The sequence below is a fragment of the Megascapheus bottae genome, chromosome 12, assembly GCF_031878675.1.
Source record: "Megascapheus bottae isolate mThoBot1 chromosome 12, mThoBot2.hap1, whole genome shotgun sequence".
Lineage (NCBI taxonomy): Eukaryota > Metazoa > Chordata > Mammalia > Rodentia > Geomyidae > Megascapheus > Megascapheus bottae.
In genome coordinates this window covers 19,626,360-19,645,956 of record NC_143520.1, presented here as the reverse complement: position 1 = coordinate 19,645,956, position 19,597 = coordinate 19,626,360, and the positions used below count along the sequence as shown (strand labels likewise).

General features: G+C 36.2%; 1 protein-coding gene across 1 annotated transcript in view; it reads left to right on the top strand.

Annotated features, from left to right (window-relative positions):
* The first annotated feature begins 6,216 nt into the window (after positions 1-6,216).
* The window catches only part of Psmd14 (proteasome 26S subunit, non-ATPase 14), an 82,290-nt gene continuing 68,909 nt past the window's right edge, over positions 6,217-19,597 (top strand). Inside the window, exons 1-3 of the mRNA XM_090342748.1 lie at positions 6,217-6,394; positions 14,827-14,952; positions 17,006-17,057. Of these exons, the coding sequence (XP_090198874.1) occupies positions 17,010-17,057 (48 nt within the window). The 5' untranslated portion in view covers positions 6,217-6,394; positions 14,827-14,952; positions 17,006-17,009. The remainder of the gene's footprint in view (positions 6,395-14,826; positions 14,953-17,005; positions 17,058-19,597) is intronic.

Below are 19,597 nucleotides of genomic sequence, written 5' to 3'. Positions count from 1 at the left end.
TGTGTTGGTCCTGAGGCTTGAACTAAGGGTATGGGTACTGTTCTTGAGGTTTTTTTTTTCCCTCAAGGCTAGTGCTCTACCACAGAAGCCACAGCTTCACTTGGCTTCTTGGTGGTTAATTGGAGGAAAGAGTCTCATGGACTTTCCTGCCCTGGCTCTTTTTGAACCTAGATCCTCAGATCTCAGCCTCCTGAGTAGCTAGGATTATAAGTGTTAACTGCAGGACACTTTCCTCTTCATACTATCTCTTTTTTTTTTTTTTCTTGCCAGTCCTGGGGCTTGTACTCAGGGTCTGGGCACTGTCCTTGGGCTTTCTCAATGCTATAGTTCTACCACGTGAGCCACAGCACCACTTCAGGCTTTTCCTGTGTATGTAGTACCGAGGAATCAAACCCAGGGCTTTGTGTATCCTAGGCAAGCAGTCTACCACTAGGCCATGCTCCTACCCCCATGCTATCTTTTCTATGTGGATGCCATGATAATTCTGCACTAAATTATTTGTTCATTTATTTGTTCTTAGAGAACTAAAGGAATTACTTGAAAAGATTAAATTTTATTGACACAAAGAATACTTACACTACATCACCAAAAAAAGTTATGGCAATATCAGTAGTGCCTTTAAATTGAAATGACAAATTGGAAGTGTTTAACAACATATGGTCTCTTTTCCTTGACATATATGATTAAGAATATATCTTTTTATCAAAATGTAAAATACCATCTGGCATAAGTAACAATTACTCTATTGACTTTATACATTAAATTAATCCACTGTATTTTAAAATGTAAATATTTTCCTATTTTCTTTTTCTTGCACTGGATCTGTATTTATTTATAATGCTCACAAACTGCATGACTAAAAGAGCTATAATTAGCTATAACAATTAAAAGTAATTTGAATTTTGAACAAAAAAACATTTCTTAGAAATTTTAATGGCATCCGGCCTTTTTGACATTCATAATTGTAAAGCTGGGTGGATGAAAATTTACCATTACAGCTTTCTATTAGACATGTACTCAGTATTCATATATAAAAAATGATGTCCTTAGAATTCTTCATAGGAAAAATTTTTTACAAAGCTTTGATGCATTTTAAGGTTTTGGAAATGAGTATACATGTTTCTAGCCAATCACTGATTTATTTAATAAATCATCCAGATTCAAACAATACAAAATAAATGCTTTTCTCTGACATAACCACTATATATGTATTACATATTTAGCAATGTGATTTTTGGCAACTTATGTCTTCAGGAAATTTATTAAACATTTCACCATTTTGTATCATTCCAATTTTTGTATATATGCTGAAATGAGCACTATAGTGTTCTTCAAAACCTCATTTGGACTAATACAAATAAATGAATACATGCTTTAAGCATTAGCATCTGACATTCATATCAGTTATGCAGCCAAATAAATTTCTGTTGTTTGCTTGCTCTTCAATTATGTATCATTTCAACAGGGTGTATATATATATATATATATACATATATTTACACACACACATTTAAAATGTTCCTTATATTTTAAACTATTATTTGTAAGCAAAAAATATCTCTAATATTATACATTAAATTTTGTTTTGCTTGTGATGAAAGGACTGAATGCTTCCTATGAAGGGCATGATGGGAAAGCTTGGAGACCATGAAGTGCAAACTAGTGATTGTGATAACTTTATTTTTCTCACATTTTTTTTTTTTTTGCCAGTACTGGGCTTGAGCTCAGGGCCTGAGCACTGTCCTTGGACTTTCTCAAGGCTAGAGCTCTACCACTTGAGCCTCAGCACCACTTCCAGCTTTTTTCTATGTATGTGGTACCGAGGAATCGAACCCAGGTCTTCATGCATGCTAGGCAAGCACTTTAACCACTAGGCCAAACTCCCGGCCCCTTTTCTCACATTTTTATCTGTATGTCCACCATTGTCTCACGGGAGTACATTTTTACCTCCCTGTATAGTAGCTTCTGGTTAATTAAATTTTTCCCCCCAGTCCTGGGGCTTGAACTCAAGGCCCTGAGCACCGTCCTTGGGCTTTTGCAAGGGTAGGGCTCTACCACTTCAGCCATGGCACCATTTCTGGCTTTTTCTACATATGTGGTACCGAGGAATCGAACCTGGGTCTTCATGGATGCTAGGGAAGCATTCTACCACTAGGCTAAACTCCCAGCACCTGGTTTTTGTTTTTGTTTTGTTTTGCTTTGGAAGGTCAAGGGGAAAAGATCATTGGAGAGTTTTATAGATTTTCTTGCCCAAGCTAGCTTTGAACTGTGATCCTTTTGAGTAGCTGGAATTTCAGGTATTAAGACACCAGTGCTGGGTTTGAATTATTATTATGTTTAATATTTTAAATTATTGTAATATAGGTGAGGTAGAGTGGTTACAGTCACAAAAGTCAGACAATGAGTCATTTCTTTATGAACAATGTCACCTCTTCTCTTGCTCTCTTCTGCTTTGTTCCTCCCTACCCACAAATTGTAGGTTCCTTTTCAGCATAGTATCAAGTGAATACTACTGCTTCATTTATTCACCCTTGCTTGCTCATTTCTGTGCCTCTCCTTCCCACTAAGGAAAATAAAAAGATTTTTTTGGATCATCATATTTAAGTCATCGTGTGGACATATGCAAATATTTAAAACAACAATGGCTTGGTCAAACAGTCATTTTCTTTCAGAGCCAATGTTTTGGTATGTAGCTCCAGATGGCCTTGAACTCAAAATCTACTTGCCTCGTCCTCCAATGTGCTGGATTACTCACCTTTGGTAATTTTGTTTTAATTTATTTTTTTTAATGCTAGAATAATTCCTAAAGTGGTTCTGACACCTTAGTTGCTCTTTGTAACTGTGTGTATATATATTATTATTATATAGTATCCCTTTACTTTCAACTTTTTTGCATTTTTAAATGTAAGATGTATTCCTTATAGAAGGAAGATAACGGGGTCATTTCTTAAAGACAACTGTCAATTTCTGCCTCATAATTGGAATGTTTATCCCAGTTACACAGGTGCTTAGAAAATATCTAAGGACATACCCTGTTGAACTTTTCAGAAACTTGAAGTAAAGAGGAACTAGCTAATTGAAAGGTCAGTGGGAGAAAGGAGAGGGTGTAGCATTGTGCTGTAAGCAGAGGGAAAGAAATATTCTCATGTTCTAAAAGTTCAGTACCTTGGGACTAGGGCAAACAAAGGAGGAAGGTTGGCCAGAGGGGAGGGGAAAGGGAGGTCCATAGAGGCCTCATAAAAAAAGAAAAAGGGCTAGACTTAATCTCAAGGGCAGCATTTGTTTTCTTACCATCTTTCTGTTTGTTCTCTTCATTACTGCTAGTTTTTGCTTTGTCAGATACATATTTACATCATTTTAGTTTCCTTGTCTTTCTTTTATTACACACAGACATTCACACATGAATTTTCTTTAGTGAAAGAAATTATAAGTCAGGGGACTTATAATTTCAAAAGTTCTAACAATATAGTTCAGATTAACACAGTATAACTTCAATTGTGTACCAAAAGGTGCTATTATATAACTTAAATTTCCATTTTCCTTTCTCTTCCATTGACATACAAATTGCATGCTTACCTACAGTATTCTCATCAACAGGTTTATAGCTGTTATTTTATGCAATTGCCTTTTAAATTATATTGGAGAAAAAATGAAATATATAATTTTTATATTTACTTATAAAGTTACTTTTAGAGATGTTCTTTATTTATTCATATGAATTTGAATGTTACTGCCCTTTAATTCAGGTCTAAGGGACCTGATTTCTATTTTCTCTCTCTCTCTCTCTCTCTCTCTCTCTCCCTGTGGCACAACTGGGGTATGGATTCAGGATAATGATTTTCAAGCATTTACTACTTGAGCTAAAGTTCTAATCTATTTCTTTGTGTGTGTGCCTGTACTGGGGCTTGAACTTGGGGCCTGAGTGTTGTCCCTGAGCTTTTTTTTTTTTTGCCAGTCGTGGGCTTGAGCTCAGGGCCTGAGCAATGTCCTTGGACTTTCTCAAGGCTAGAGCTCTACCACTTGAGCCTCAGCACCACTTCTGGCTTTTTTCTATGTATGTGGTACCAAGGAATTGAATCCGGGTCTTCATGCATGCTAGGCAAGCACTTTAACCACTAGGCCAAACTCCCAGCCCAGTCCCTGAGCTTTTTTACTCAAGGTTAGCACTTCCACTTGTGACTTTTTGGTGGTTAATTGGAGGTTCAAGTTTCAGATTTTTCTGCTTGGGCTGGCTGTGATCCTTGATTTTCAGAGATCTCAGCCTCCTGAGCAGCTAGGATTAAAGATATGATCTATCAACACCCTGCTGGGTTTCCCAGAGGTATTCTCATCTTTTGTCTCCTGTTTACTTCTGTCCTTTAGTATTTTTTATAGGGAGAATTTCTTGGTGATATATCTCGTTTATAGTAATATATAGAATGTATGCTACTATATATAGAATATATATATTCTATTACATACATAGAATAGTAATAGTAATGCTGGGAGGTGGGCATTTTATGGTCTCTTTCATATTTTATCTGTTATTTTGTGCTGGTCCTGGAGCTTGAATTCAGGGACTGGGCACTATCCTGGAGCTCTTTTGCTCAAGTTTTACCACTTTTATCCACAGCTAGGTTTCAGGTAGTTAATTGGAGATAAAAATCTCAGTCTTTCCTTCTAGGGCTGGCTTTGAATGTGATCCACAAATTGCAACTTCCTGAGTGGCCAGGATTACAGGTGTGAGCCACCAGCACCCAGCTATATTATTTCTTTAAATATCATGTCTACCCGTTATGTTCCTTCTGTCCTTCTGAGACTCTCATTATGCTAGTGTGCTAGTAATCGATAGACTATATATGTGTGTATATATGTATACATATATTTTTTCTTTTTTGGGGGGGGGCCAGATAATCTCAACAAAGTCATACTGAGATTTGCTGAGTAGCTAGAATTACAGATATGAGTCACCAATGCTGGACAAGATGCTTTTCATTTGGAGCATAGTTGAAAACATGAAAAATAGGGTTGGCAAATTTGGTTACCTAAAACAGAGACTATATCTATAATCAAAGTGCAATAAACTTGTCCAAGGTCCTTTGGGGTCAGTTTGGCTCTTTGCAAATTTAGCACAAAGAAGATAAATTTTTGCAAAAGGCAGGCTGCCAATAACTATAACATGGGTAAACTGTTCTTTAAGCTTAAAATAGGTAGTTTAAGCCAGGCAGTAGAAGTTCATGTCTGTAACTCTGGCTTACTGAGGAGGAAAGCTAACTACAACAGGCAAGTCCAGGAGACTCTTGGTACTGTTTGGAAAGATCAAGCAGACAAAGGGATGAAAAGAGACAAAGACCTCATTAGATTATATCAGAGTTTATTCATTTTGAGGAAGGGCACCCTAGTACCACCTAGCAGAGTTGAAGACATAAGGGACAAGGAAAGTAGGGGTCTAGGGTTTAAGTATATAGTCAAACAAGGAAATCAAATCAGGCGGTTGAAGGCAAAGGTTCTCGGACAGGTTAAGTTTTTCTGGGAATTGCTCCTGGGCTGGGACTACCAAGAATGACCCCGGTGGGTGGGTCAAGTAGGCCCCGAAGGCAGCTCTGGGTAGCGAGAACAATGCAGATTGGCGCCACCAAAAAGCAGGAAGCAGCAGAGTGCTGGCTTTGAGCACAAAAGCTCCAGGGCAGCTCCCAGACCCTGAGTTCAAGGCCCAGACCTGGCTAAATAAATAGTTTCAAATATCTCGTCAACAACGTTAATATCCTTTAAATCGGATCCCTCGAAACAGTCAATACAAGAAAGTGGGTAAACTAGACTACGTTGGGGGGGTGTGGGGGGGTCAAGTATGACCATTTCCATATTGGTGACCAAATCTTTTTCTTGTTTCCCAGATAACCTTGTTAGTAAAACTTTCCAGTTTTTGAAGCAAGTCACATGGCAGCGGACATCAAGATGGGCCCCCCCGATACTAACAGTTTCTTTTCCGAGCCGGTCATCTCTCAAGCTGGACAGGAGGGTGTCTCAGGCCCGATCCGCGGCCGCAGGCAGCACGGCGGTGCAGGAACCGGAGGCCGTCAGAGGGGCGGAGCGGCCCGGGCGCCCACTTCCGCCTCGCCTTGCAGGGAGGAGACGACCCAGGTACCGCCCGCGCCGTCCGCTCGGCGCGCTCGGCCTGGGACGCCCGCCTGGCTCCTATTGGCCGTCGGGGGGAACGGAAGCCGTAGTGGAGCCGTGAACCCGGAAGTGCTTCGCGGCTGAGGCCCGGGCGACTCTTTTTGAATGGAATCGGGCTGATTCATCGCCGGTTCGCGGAGTCAGAGCCGGGCCGAATCTGAGCCGCTGTTGCCGCCGCCGCGTCACCGTAGAGGCCAGACGAGGTCCAGACGGCCACCTCCTGCCCTGCACTGTTCAGGTGAGGCCTAGAAGATTGGCGCGGGCAATCCGCGGAGGTAGCCGCGCTAGGCCGCTGCCAGCCCCGGACTTTCCTGAGTCACGTTTCCCAGCCGAGCTGCTACAGGAGGCCGGAACCCTGAGAGAGCAACTGGGGCCGGTTCCTGCTCTCCGCCGATGCCCCAGGTTCTCTGGCAGGGTTCAGGTCTGCGAGGGGGTCTTCTTCTTTCAGTGGTTTCAACTTTCACAGTTCGGGACCGTCTCCTGGACACTCTGGGAGCAGCCTTGTTTATGGCCTGCTGGTCTCCTGTCGGTAGTTGTTCTAGTGTTGAAAAACTTCTCGGCAATCTGCAGCACAAGGGAGACACCAGAAAACTTTTCCAGAATACAAGTTTGCTTTATCACTTGCTCCTCTTGTCTCCCCAGCTCCCGTAAGCTCTGTCCTTTTTAACATACACACACACACACACACACACACACACACACACACACACACACACACACGCACACACATTTTAGGTTTGCATTTTTTTTTAATCCTCAGAGAGGTACTGCTTTTAAGCTTGAATATTATCAAAACAGTGTAGTTCTTCCTGCTACGCTTACTGATTTTCTGTATTCTAATTGGGTAGTTGTCGGTGAATTGATATTTTCTGTTTTGAGTCAAGTAGAAATCCCTACAGCTATGAAATCTGACATTACCTCTTAGGATTTATTTTTCTTGGGAACTTATCTCAGTACTTGTCAAAAGAAAAAAAATGTAAAAGTTTTGAAAGAGTTTAAATAGAAATCTAATGACTGAATAAAAAGTTTGAGAGTCAAGACAAGTAGTGATAATGTTGAAATAAACTTACACAGTTTGAGATTGACATAATGGCATAATGGTTGCCTTGTCATGTAAGACTTTTTTAAAGATTAAGTTATGTAGCTTTTCAAGCATCTGGATTATTGTACATTTATAGAGGTTAAGATTTATAGTGCCTAAGAATAAACTACAGTCAAGATGTGTTTAGTGTTGTCTTAAATTTGTGCAGGATAAAGTTGTCTTGCAAGAGTTTGTTTTTTTTTTTTTTTTTTAATGCCAGTTTTGAGTTTTAACCTCAGGATCTGGGCACTGTCTCTCAACTTCTTTTGCTTAAGGCTAGCACTCTACCACTCGAGTCACAGCCCTACTTCTGGCTTTTTTGATGATTAATTGTATTAAGAGTCTCATAGACTTTTCCTGCACTGGTTGGCTTCTAACTGAAATCTTCAAATCTCAGACTTCTGAGTAACAGGGATTATAGTTGTGAGCCACTGGCACGTGGCAGAGAAAGTTTGAAGTAATAGTCTTTGATTTTAGCCTCATCTGTTTCTGTGGTTGTTTCTTGTTTGTTTCCTACAAGGTACTTGGAAAATGCATTGTTCTAATTGGAAAGCTGGATTTTAACCTTAATGACATGGATTCATCCTATTTTTGAACTTGTCATATACATTTCATACAAAGTATGTAGGTTCGGAGCTGCTTGTTTGAAAAATATGAATTGTGCCCTGCTTTTGTAGAAATGTTTGTTTCACTATTCAGCTTGCCTGAATACTCTGCTGTGATTTTTTTGATCATGAACCTTAGTTGCACTCATTAGACATTTCACTTCTGCTTTACCATACTTTGACGTTCTCATCTGTAAAATTAGAGAATTTGAGAGAATAATCCCTACCAGTTATAAAATAGTTCAGATACAAGCTTAGATATGTATTACAGATGAGGTTTCAGATATTTAACCAGAAGAAAGTTTGACTTGTTCCAGACAACAGTGAATTAGTGGTGAAACCTGGATTTGAATATAAGTGTGTTAGTTTTACAGGCTTTTCTTTTTGTCTTAAAAAGAAAAACACACCTTTTATTAGCATCAATTAGTTGTGCAAAATGATTTCATTACGTCTCTATGTGGTTTGCTCAGACTACCTCTTTGTCAGTATAGAGACTTTTCTACTCTACACAGTGGTCTTCTACTTTTAATCTTTTTTTAATTATAAAAGTTTTTTATTATAATTAATAGAAGGATTACAGTTATATTTGCCAGATAGAAGGTACATTACTTCACATACATTGATACCCCTTCTCATGTATTTGTTCCCATTTCCCTCCCCCTTCCTTTTCCACTCATCTTGTTTCCCCCCTTTCCTTTCCTATTTCAAATAAACAAACATAAATACAATATGTCAGATCTTTTAATCTTTTTTAAAAAGTAGGACATTTGAAATATGATGTAAAAATCAATGTTAATATTTATAAATTCTTCAATAAAAAAGTAGGGTTATATCTTGCCTACCTCCTGATTCATTCTTGAGTGCACAAGGTAACACTCAGTAAATGTTTCTCCTGGTGTTATAATTAGGGAGTACTGTGATAGATACTTAAAATTCTTCCAAACTGTGGACAGGTGGTGGTCTTGTTTTTTAAGTTTTGTTTAATGTTAACTCTTTCTGGCTCTACTTCTACAGAAAGAAGCTCATAATTACTTTTTACGAGGTAGAAAATAGAGAAATTAGAAATATAGTGAAACAGTATGTTCAAAGCCAGCTTGAGTTGGTGTTACTATGATAAATTGCTAAAATAGCTAAGTTGTAGAGGACTTGCTTAGTATGCGTAAGGCTCTCCGTCTAGTTCCCAGCATCACCAAAAACCAACCAACCAAACCAAATATAGTAAAATCACTGTATTTGAAGTAGTTTAAAATGGACTTAGTATTAGTCTAAGAAGTTATAATAGTTAACCGCACAATGAATTTTTTTAATAAGAAATGAGCAATGAAGCTTAATGTAGCCATGCTGTAATTCTAACTGTTTTGGAGACTAATGTTTAGAAGATTGAGGTTTGAAGTTAGAAAGTATGTGAGAGCCCCAATTTCAACTAGAGCTGGATACAGTGGTACACACGTCACGTGGCTACAAACAAGAAAGGTTGATATTGTGAGAATTGTAGTTCCAGCCTGGGCAAAAAAGTTTGCGAGACCTTATCTCAACAATAACTAGAGCATTGGGAGCACAATGTAGGAAATTAAAAATAAATAATAATCAGAGCAAAAAGAACTGGAGGGCCAGGAGTTTGGCCTAGTGGTAGGGTGCTTGCTTAGCATGCACGAAAACCCAGGTTCGATTCCTCGGTACAACATACATAGGAAAAAAAGCTGGAAGTGGTGCTGAGGCTCAAATGGTAGAGCTCTAGCCTTGAGAAAGTCCAAGGACAGTGCTTGGGCCCTGAGCTCAAGCCCAGGACTGGCAAAAACAAAACAAAACTGGAAACATGACTCATGCATGAAGTGCTGAGTTTAAATCTTAGTACTGTCCTCCCAAACCAATCAAGCAACAACAGAAACCTCACAGTAAGCCTGAATGGATAAGGCTATCCAGATTTTGCAGAATTTTATAAATTCTAGGGACACTAGTGTCTCTGGTTAAAAAGAGTCTGAAAAGAGGCCAGGAGTTTAGCCTAGTGGTAGAATGCTTGCCTAGCATGCACTAAGACCAGGTTCAATTCTTCAGTATGAAGAAAAAAGCTGAAAGTGGTGCTGTGGCTCAAGTGGTAGAAAGCCCAAGAACAGTGCTTAGGTCCTGAGTTCAAGGCCCAGGACTGGCAGAAAATAAAAAGAGTCTGAAAAGTTGAAAAATCCAAAAATATAATTTTGAAAGATCTGCTGCAGTTATTCACTGTTATATATACTGATTTTAAAATTTAAGGACTTAGACTTTTAAATATAATCTAACAGTATGAGATTCTAATCAGATATTGATTTAAAATTAAGAAAACATAATTTTTATTTTTGCTACTTAGGATTATTACCTTTAGTTTTTATATGACAGATTTGTTAATCACTTTATTCATACTGCCTAATAATGTTTTGAATAAACTGATCATCTTATGAATGAGCTTTTGTAACCTCTATATTTTTAAATTATTTTTTTATTGTTGGGGTAATGTATAGAAGGGTTACAGTTACATTTGCTAGCTAGTAGGTGCATTACTTCTCACACATTGATACCCCTTTCTCATGTTTTTGTCCCTATTTCCTCCCCCTCAGTCATCTTGTTTTCCCCCCTTCTCTTTCCTAGTTCAAATAATCAAATAAACATATATACAATATACCAGATAACAAAGTCAGATACCGTAACAATATGAGATTAACCAAAGGGCAAAAAAGAGAAGAGAAAGAGCATAATACATTAAGAACAACAATCACACAAGATAAAGCTCTTGTTTCCATATCCTAGAGATCCTTTCATTTAGTCTCATCCTATATGACCTTATGTACCTAGGTTTTGAGCTATTGTAATCCTCTGCTAGGAGAGTCCTAGATGTGTGCTAATTATTACAAATGAGGGAAACCATTGAGCCCATGTTCCTTTGGGTCTGGCTTACTTCACATAATACGATTTTTTCCAAGTCTTTCCATTTTCTTACAAATGGGGCCATGTCATTCTTTTTGAAATGCAAATCAGAACAAGTATGAGATTCCACCTCACTCCAGTTAGAATGGCCATTATCAAGAAATCTAATAACAACAGATGCTGGCCGGGATTTGGCCAGGAAGATGTAGTCAGGAGGGATCACTACTACGCTGTTGGTGGAGTGTAAACTTGTTCAACCACTATGGAAAGCAGTATGGCTATTCCTCAAAAGACTAAACATAGAGCTCCCCTATGACCCAGCAATTTAATCCTTGGTATTTACCCAAACATCCAGAAACAAGGACATACTAAAGCCACTAGTACAACGATGTTCATTGCAGCACTATTTACCATAGTGAAGATATTGAACCAACTCAGATGCCCTTCAGTAGATAATTGGACCAGGAAGGTATGGTACTTATATACAACGGAATCTCAATTTTTATTGAGAGCTATAAAAACTTAGTTTAGGTTCACAGACCTTTTTAAAAATTGTTATTTAAAGGGGTTAAAGTTACTTAAGTCAGGAATGTTGTATAGTTTCTTTTCGACAGTGTTACCTTTTCACTTGCTCCCCCAGGTTTTTTCTTCATCCGCACTCACAACTTGTTTAGTTCATTTTCCACATAGAGTCTTCTGAGTACCATTTGTTCACCCTTTGTTCTTCCTTTTCTCACAGACCTTTTGTATTGCTTTTATTTCTAGGATTACAAAGTTTTCTTTTTTGTTACATTGTAACACTAACTTTGAAGTTTGCTCAGTGCTGCAGAATTCAAGTCCTTGTCTTACTGTGATTATTTCACTGTTGTGAGGTGTGCTTGATGTGGTGTTTTTAAAACCCTTAAGTGGCAAGCTATTTGAGGAAGTGTCTGTGTTGGTAACTACTCTCTTAAAATGATAACAACAGGTAGCATTCCTTCTTCACTTATTTTGTTCCTGAACTGTATTTTCCTGTGTCATTTGCCTTTAATCTTCTAAAATTGTTATGGAGATCAGTGCTGTCCTTATCTTCCTTTTGTGGTTGAGGAAACAGGCTGAGACCCAGGCACATAGCTAATAAGTGTTAAGAGCCAGTATTTCAATTTTAATATTCTAATTGCAAAATCATAGCACTTAACTGTCATATACTAAGAAAAATATTCATCATCATTTACCATCTGGTTCCAAGTGGACCTTTTTTTATTCTTTGTACCACTAGGTCATGAAAATAAAGGGACATTGTCAAACGTTAGAAATGTTATTAAAGCTTACATACAAGTATAAATATTTATTCTGTATTTTCCTGGTCTTTAAGAAATATTAAATGGTCAATATCTTTTTAATGTAATTAATTGTTCATCAGTCCTCATGCATGAACATGGAACATTATCTTGTGAAGATTAGTTCTGTATTCCAAATTTATTGTAGGGGTTTTGAGGCATAATAGTAGAAGACTTGTTTGCATACAAAGGACTATGGGTTTAATCTGTATGCCTTCCAAAAACAAAGCCACCAACAACAATAAGACCAATCCAGAAGTACAAATACATTTTGTAATAGGCTTTAGCTTATTATTCTGTTTCTTCTTGTAATTGTTACACTGTGTTCATGGGTAAGGTTGTAAAATATGTGCCACATAAATTTTACTATTTTAACCACTTTTGTTTTGTATATAGGTCAGCAGCACTAAGCACTAACATAATGATTCACTAATCTGACCACCAGTATCCTTCACAGCTTTTCTCATTTTTCAATTGCATTTGCAAAGTATTTGCAAAATATTTTGTTTTTAGCAATAAGTCTAGTGACTTCTTTCAATATTATATTGTATTGTCTTTGTTTTGTTTTTGGTGCCAATACTGGAGTTTCAGATCAGGTTGGGTACTGTTAGCTTTTTTTTTTTTAGCTCATTTCTAGTGCTCTCCCACTTGAGTAACAGCTCCACTTCCAGCATTTTGGTGGTTAACTGGAAGTAAGCGTCTCACAGACTTTGCCCTAGGCTTCCTTCAAACCTGGATTCTTACTTATTTCTGTCTTCTGAGTAGCTAGGATTAATGGTGTGAGCTACCAGCACCCAACTGTATTTTCTGTTTTTCTCTGTTGGGTAAATTTTAGCATTTTCCAGTTGGGAATTTTATATCAGCATTGTAAGAGACCAAATACATTATATGTTTAGTAACATATGTACTTGTTGCACAATGATGTGATACATTGTTGGATGACTGATTTGAGAAGAAACTTATTAATCTAACCATTTTGAAGTGACTAGTTAGTATCATTTGTTTTAGTCACAATGTGCTGCCATCACTGCCCCAATATTTTTCTAGAACATTTTTATCATTTGAAAGAAAAATTTTGTATCCATTATAATTTCTCTAGTTTTCTTTCCAGTCAGCTTTTTTCTGGATTCATTGGGTATTTCACATAAATGGAATCACAAGCTATGAGACATATTATGCTTATTTCTATGTAGGTATATATTCGTTTTGCTACATAGTCTATTCTGGCCTATTTGGAATCTTCCTGCCTCAGCCATTTTCATCTTGAAAGATGAACCAATGCTTTAGGTACCACGATAATAACTGAAGGATTATATAGTTGGTGTAGTTTGTTTTAAATTGTCTTATCCAAATTATTGCTGTTGTTCTATCTTGTTATCTTAATCTTCGGGATAGTTGTTAATCATTAAGAAATGATTATTTCTAAGGATTATGATTGGCTCACTTAAAAATGCCACGGGTACATGCCTGTAATCCTAGGAGGCTGAGATCTGAAGATACCAGTTTGAAGCCAGCCTAGGTGAGAAAGCCCATCTCCATTAACCACTAAAAAGCCAGAAGTAGAACTATGGCTTAAATGATAGAAAGCTAGGTTTGAGCACAAAAGCTTAGGGACACTATCCAGGCCCTGAGTTCAAGCCCCCAATACCAGCACACACACACAAAAACAAATCAAAGGAAAATATTATTAAGATGACATAATACATCACAGCTTTGTAATAATTTGTAGTTAACCTTTATGTTAGTTGCACAGTAGAATGAACTTTCTAATTGAAAATATCACTGGGACTAGGTGTAATCCCAGCTTTATGGAAGATGGAGATGAGAGGATGATAGTTTAAGACCATTCCAGCCAAAAAGTTAGATACTATCTTGAAGAGGATACCTCTTGTACTGGCACTAGTAATTTAAACTAGAAGAGAAGCAGAGATAGGAAGATGGAGAGTCAAGACCTGTTTTGGCACACAATAAATAAAATAAATCCATAGGGACTGGAAGCATGGGCTAAGACTTGAGTTCAAATACCAGTACCTGCCCTCCCCGATAAATAAGTAAAAATAAATGTAAATGAGATGAAATGATTATAAATGTAAATTTTATATTTTGAGAAACATCTAGACCAACAAAATGCCATAAAATGTGAGCCTTTCTTTAGACAGTGTCAGCATGGAATAGACAAACAAAATTTAAACATTCTGCCCCACAGCTGCTTGAGATGGTAAATTTTTTGTTCTTAGGAAATGATAAATATCAATTTATGGCTGGAGTATAGCTCAGTGGTAGAATGCTTGCCAAGCATAGTTGAGGCATTGGGTGTGATCCACAGCATTGCAAAAGTAAGCAAATACCTGGTTTCTATTTCATTTCTAAAACTTCTTGTGATGTGGGATTTCATGCCTCGTAGGCATTCTCGCCCCCAGCTCTTTTTGCTTTAGTTATTTGTCAGATAGAATCTTGTAGTTTTAACCAAGTTGGCCTTGGCCTAGATCTTTGCATATATGCCTCCCTTGTAGATTTTATTACATATGTGAAAGATCATGCCTGGCTTATTAGTGCTCTGTAACCTTTTTTGTCTCTGTAACATTTTTGTTTAGACTGGCCTCAATTGCAGTCTTCTCAGTCTCTTGGCTCCTAAGCAACTGGGATTTTAGATATTAGATGAACATGCACCACCATGCTCAGCCTAAAGTTGGCTTTTTGAAATGACATTGGTACAAAAATATCCTCTTTAGTTTTTAAATTAATTATTCTAATTTGCTTTTTTTAGGAAAGAAAAAGTAGTTTCTGGAAAAATTATACCTGCCTAATAGTAGCAAAAGTTTGAATTAAGAAGAAACTTGTCCAAACTCATCAAATTGAAGCTTAATACCTTAAAGACTTTATTACTGAACAGGTGAGATTTTAAATTGTATTTTACCTTTAACTTTTATTTCAGGATATGATACATACTAAGAAAAAGGATTTTTCTTTAGCAGACACCAAATTATGTAAGTGTAGTAGATACCAGATTTTTTAAAGTTTTCTGATTTAGATTTTAGTATATTTCATACCAAATGTTAGTATTTTTATTAAAATGTGGTCATCTGAAACATTTTAATTTGTTAAATATTTTTCCTGGATTGAGACACTTAGTTTTGCTGAAAACACAAATTTGACCTGCCAGATTTTCTGTCCCGCCGTTTCCCACATTGCTCATGTATATTCACAGCATCTGGAGTCTGTGTAAAGTCATCAGAAACAACACAGAGGGAGTAGATAAAACTGAACACAGCTGGGAATTGACTTTGGCCTAGAATATGCATATATATTTGCATATATATATATTTATACCTAAAATGTATTTTATGCTTTGTTTTTGTTTGTAAGATAAAATGGTCCCAGTTTTTTCTTCTTTGATAATATATTTAGAAGATAACGTTTTTAAATATGCTTATATAGAGTAGTTTTTTTTGTTTTTAAAATAGGGTATATATTGAATGCTGTATTTGAGTTGAGGAATTTTAATGAAAATTTGATAAGATGTTATTGTAGATATTAGATGAGTAAGGTGGTGAAGTAGAAGTTTTGTCTGGAGCATTAAGTTATCTTGCCTTTTCATTTGTACAGATGAATTTATTGTCACATAAATTTTTATGTTTAGTGGAACAAGCTTGATACAACAAGTATCTAATTCTATTCATATAAAATTTTAAGTCACAGCACTGGTATTTGCTATTGGTCCACCTATGCAGTTTGGTGGAGGCTGGCAGGAGGCATTTTGGAGGTGTGGATTGTGGGTTTTTTTGTTTTGTTTTTCCAGTATTTAGGTGATGGTTCCTTGAGCTTTATAGTTTTTATACATTTCTATATGTGAGCTTGAATAAAGTTTGTAGTATTATTATTTAATATCTGTAGAATTTAAATGCCACTGCTTGGTTCAGCAGTTGTAGAGCAAATTGTACATCATTGAGTTTGTATAACAGTTCTAACTTGAAGAACAACATGGACAAATATTGTTAGCACTTAATTTAGAATAGTTTAGTAATACTAGTTTCTAATGAATACATTTAGAAGAATACATATTAGCAGTTTTCAAATAGAGAAAACGTTTTTATTTTACAAGGAACTGTTATACTGTTAAATTTTATAATTTGGTTACTTTTTTGCATTTGAGAATGTATTAAGTACTTTTGTTAATTCTTTTCAGTTTCTCAAGTTTTTGTACAGTTATTCAAAACAATCAAAATAAATTGATAGTAATCTTCTTTGTATTGATGAACTCTGAAATTGTAATTGAGAACAGCAGCTCAGTTTCCTTAGTGAAAAAGGTTTGTATCTACAGTTGAAGTAGTATCTCCATAGGTTCTTGAACACTATCTTAATGTATTAATGTTTACTTTATAGTATTTCTTTTAGAATAATGAGTTCATTTTTAAAAAGCCTTTGATGCTAATTCAGAGATCCATAATCTGCTCACAATGTCTTTCACATGTAGTTTTGATGATAACTGACAAGCTGTAAGTTAATTAGCACAGAACTTACTAATGAGGATGTTAAAATTTAATTTAAAAGTGAGGATTTTTATTTGTACACTCTAGACAAATTGAAGGAAATTCAATCATACATATGATAAGCATTTCAGACACTTTTTCCTCATTCAGGTAGTTTATTAGATAATAATAAGAAAATATAATTAATGATAGCAAAGTTTTGAAAGTATGCTTAGATTGCTTGTCTTTAAAACTGGGGATAACCCAAAACTAAAGCAGTAAAATAAGGTCTGTTAATTAGCATGGAAGACAGCTTCTTGAATTAATATGTGGTGTTAATTAACAGGAAGTCTGATGTTGTGTTGTAATTACCACCAATATTTTTGACATACTGAGTGACTGAAGGTGAATTATATAGATAACAGTTGAGTAAACACTTTTGTACTTAGGAACATTTCCTTTGTTTCTGTTTTCTAGAAATATGGACAGACTTCTTAGACTTGGAGGAGGTATGCCTGGACTTGGCCAGGTTAGTATGCAAACTCCATAAGTATTTCATAGTGTGTAAACTACATGTGTTTCGATAGTTATCCTAAGACAAAGAAATCATCCAACAACATGGTATGGAGCTAACCTTACTGATGCATTATAACGCTAAACAATGTATGGAAAGCATGTATTTCTTCGATTTACTATTTTTTCTAAAATAAGAATTTTTTCTGTTTGTTTAAAATTTTGAGATACAAAATTATGGTTACCTTTTAGGAAAAAAAGGACATGTTATTTCTAGTTTAAATTGTAAACTTAATATGTCATGAAAAAGTAGGCAAGCTGTACTTTTTAAGCAATTGTACTTTTTGATGTTTTGAATGTTTCTCACATGCTTTTGATGTCAGCCAGTTTCTTCTTAATTCTTCATTTTGTAACGTTTATATAACCCATTCTCTGGTGTATAAAGATGTGAGATGTGAGCTATGGTGATAGGGATATTCTGTAAATTTAATTGCAAATTGTGGATTTAAATATTGCCTTAGTAGACTTCCTAACAGAAGTTATATCACGCTTAAATACCAAAATATCTTTTCATTTATTCTTTTCTTTCTTTCCTCTTTTTTTTAGCTAGATTTTAAACCCAGGAATTCTTGCTTACTTGATGGGTACTTTACTGCTGAGCAGTCTTCAGTCTTCCAGCCCCCAAATAATTTTTCTTAGGCATTAGATTCAGCAAATTATATATCCATCTTAATGAATTTATGCTGAAAGATGGTTGGACATGTGATAATGAGTACTAACTGGCCTATACTTATTCTCAGAGAACACTGGAAACCATTGTGTTACATGCAATCTTAGTGCTTGCTTAATAATCTCATCAGTTTCAATTCTGGATCTTAGGCACTCAGTTTATAATCTTACTGGAACTAAAATATAGTTTGTTTAAGAATCTGAATCATCCCCATTGAGTGACAAATTCTAAAAGGAATAATTTGTAGAGTTCTTTTTTGTTAATGGTAGCACCTTTATCAGATTCTCTATAATCATTTTTTTCCTCCTTAAAACTTATTCTAGGACTAAATTGACAAATACTGAATTTCTTCTATATCATGAAATATTAAGTATTACTTTCTAGTAATAAGAATGAAATGTGCATTCTCTGTCTCTCATCCTCCCCTCCCCCCCAACTTGATATCTAAATCTACTATGGATCCATCTATCTATCAGATCTATCTATCTATATGCTAGTGCTATGAACTCAGGGCTTGAGTGCTATCTGTTTTTTTGCTCAGGGCTAGAGCACTCTTATTACTTGATCCACAGTTAAACTTTCTAGTTTTTTGGTGGTTAAGCAAAGATGAGAGTGTCATGAACTTTGCTCCTGAGGCTTGCTTTGAGCATCAATCCTCCGATCTTATCCTCCTGTGTAGCTAGAAGTATAGGCATGATTTACCAGTGCCCAGCATGGATTCTTAGATTTTTTTTTTATATATTTTGTTTTTGTTTGTATTTTTTTGCCAGTCCTGGGCCTTGAACTCAGGGCCTGAGCAATGTCCTTGGGCTTTCTCAAGGCTGGAGCTGTACCACTGGAGCCACAGCACCATTTCCAGCTTTTTTTCTATATAGGTGGTACCAAGGACTCGAACCTTGGTCTTCGAGCATGCTTGGCATGCACTTTTACCACTAGGCCAAACTCCTGGCCCCAGGATTCTTAGTTTTTAATACAAAGTTCAAGTTTGTTGTTGGATTGGTTGGTTTGTGTTAGGGATTGAGTCCAGGGTCTCGCACATGTTACGGAAGTATTCTACTAAACAACACCCCAACCCCATAAAACTCTACCAGAGGTCTTTGAATCAGTTATCTTTATTTATCTTAGTTATCTTTATCTTAGCTATCTTTTTATTGTATATTTTATATATATATATATTAGATATACCAGTGGTCATAGTATCTATAATGTAATCTACTATTAGATGACATTTAAGCATTGCCCTGTATGCTAATCTCATTGGTCACCTTTTTTTTATGTAGTTAATAGTAATAATACAATTACAGTATTATAATCCCAGTCGACACTAATATTTCTTTGACTTGATTGATTTATTTAGGCATAACAGTTGGGCTAGAAGGTAAAAAGGAATTTTAAATAGTTATTAAAAAAAAACAAATCAGGGCTGGGATGTAGCTCAGTGGCAAAGCGCTTGCCTAGGAAGTGCAACGTCCTGGGTTCGATCTCCAGTGCCAAAAAAAATACAGTTAAAAAAAAAACAAACCCCAACAAAAAAACAAATCAGTGTTCATTCTAGTTCCCTCAATAGAAGAGCATCCTTTTCTTTTCGAAGTCTAATCCTTCCATAGTCTCTACTCCCGTGTTCTTGAAACCTTACTGTCACCACTGATAACTGACTAAAAAGATGTTTTGGGGTATTATATATACAAAGTGAAGTCTAATAATCCTTTTTGTCTCATTTGTTTAAAAATTCTATAGAACAGTATACTCATATTTTACTTCTTTATTTTCTTTTACTGTCATGAAAGTATAGTCTCTTCCATTACTGAACTAAAATTGTTAAAATT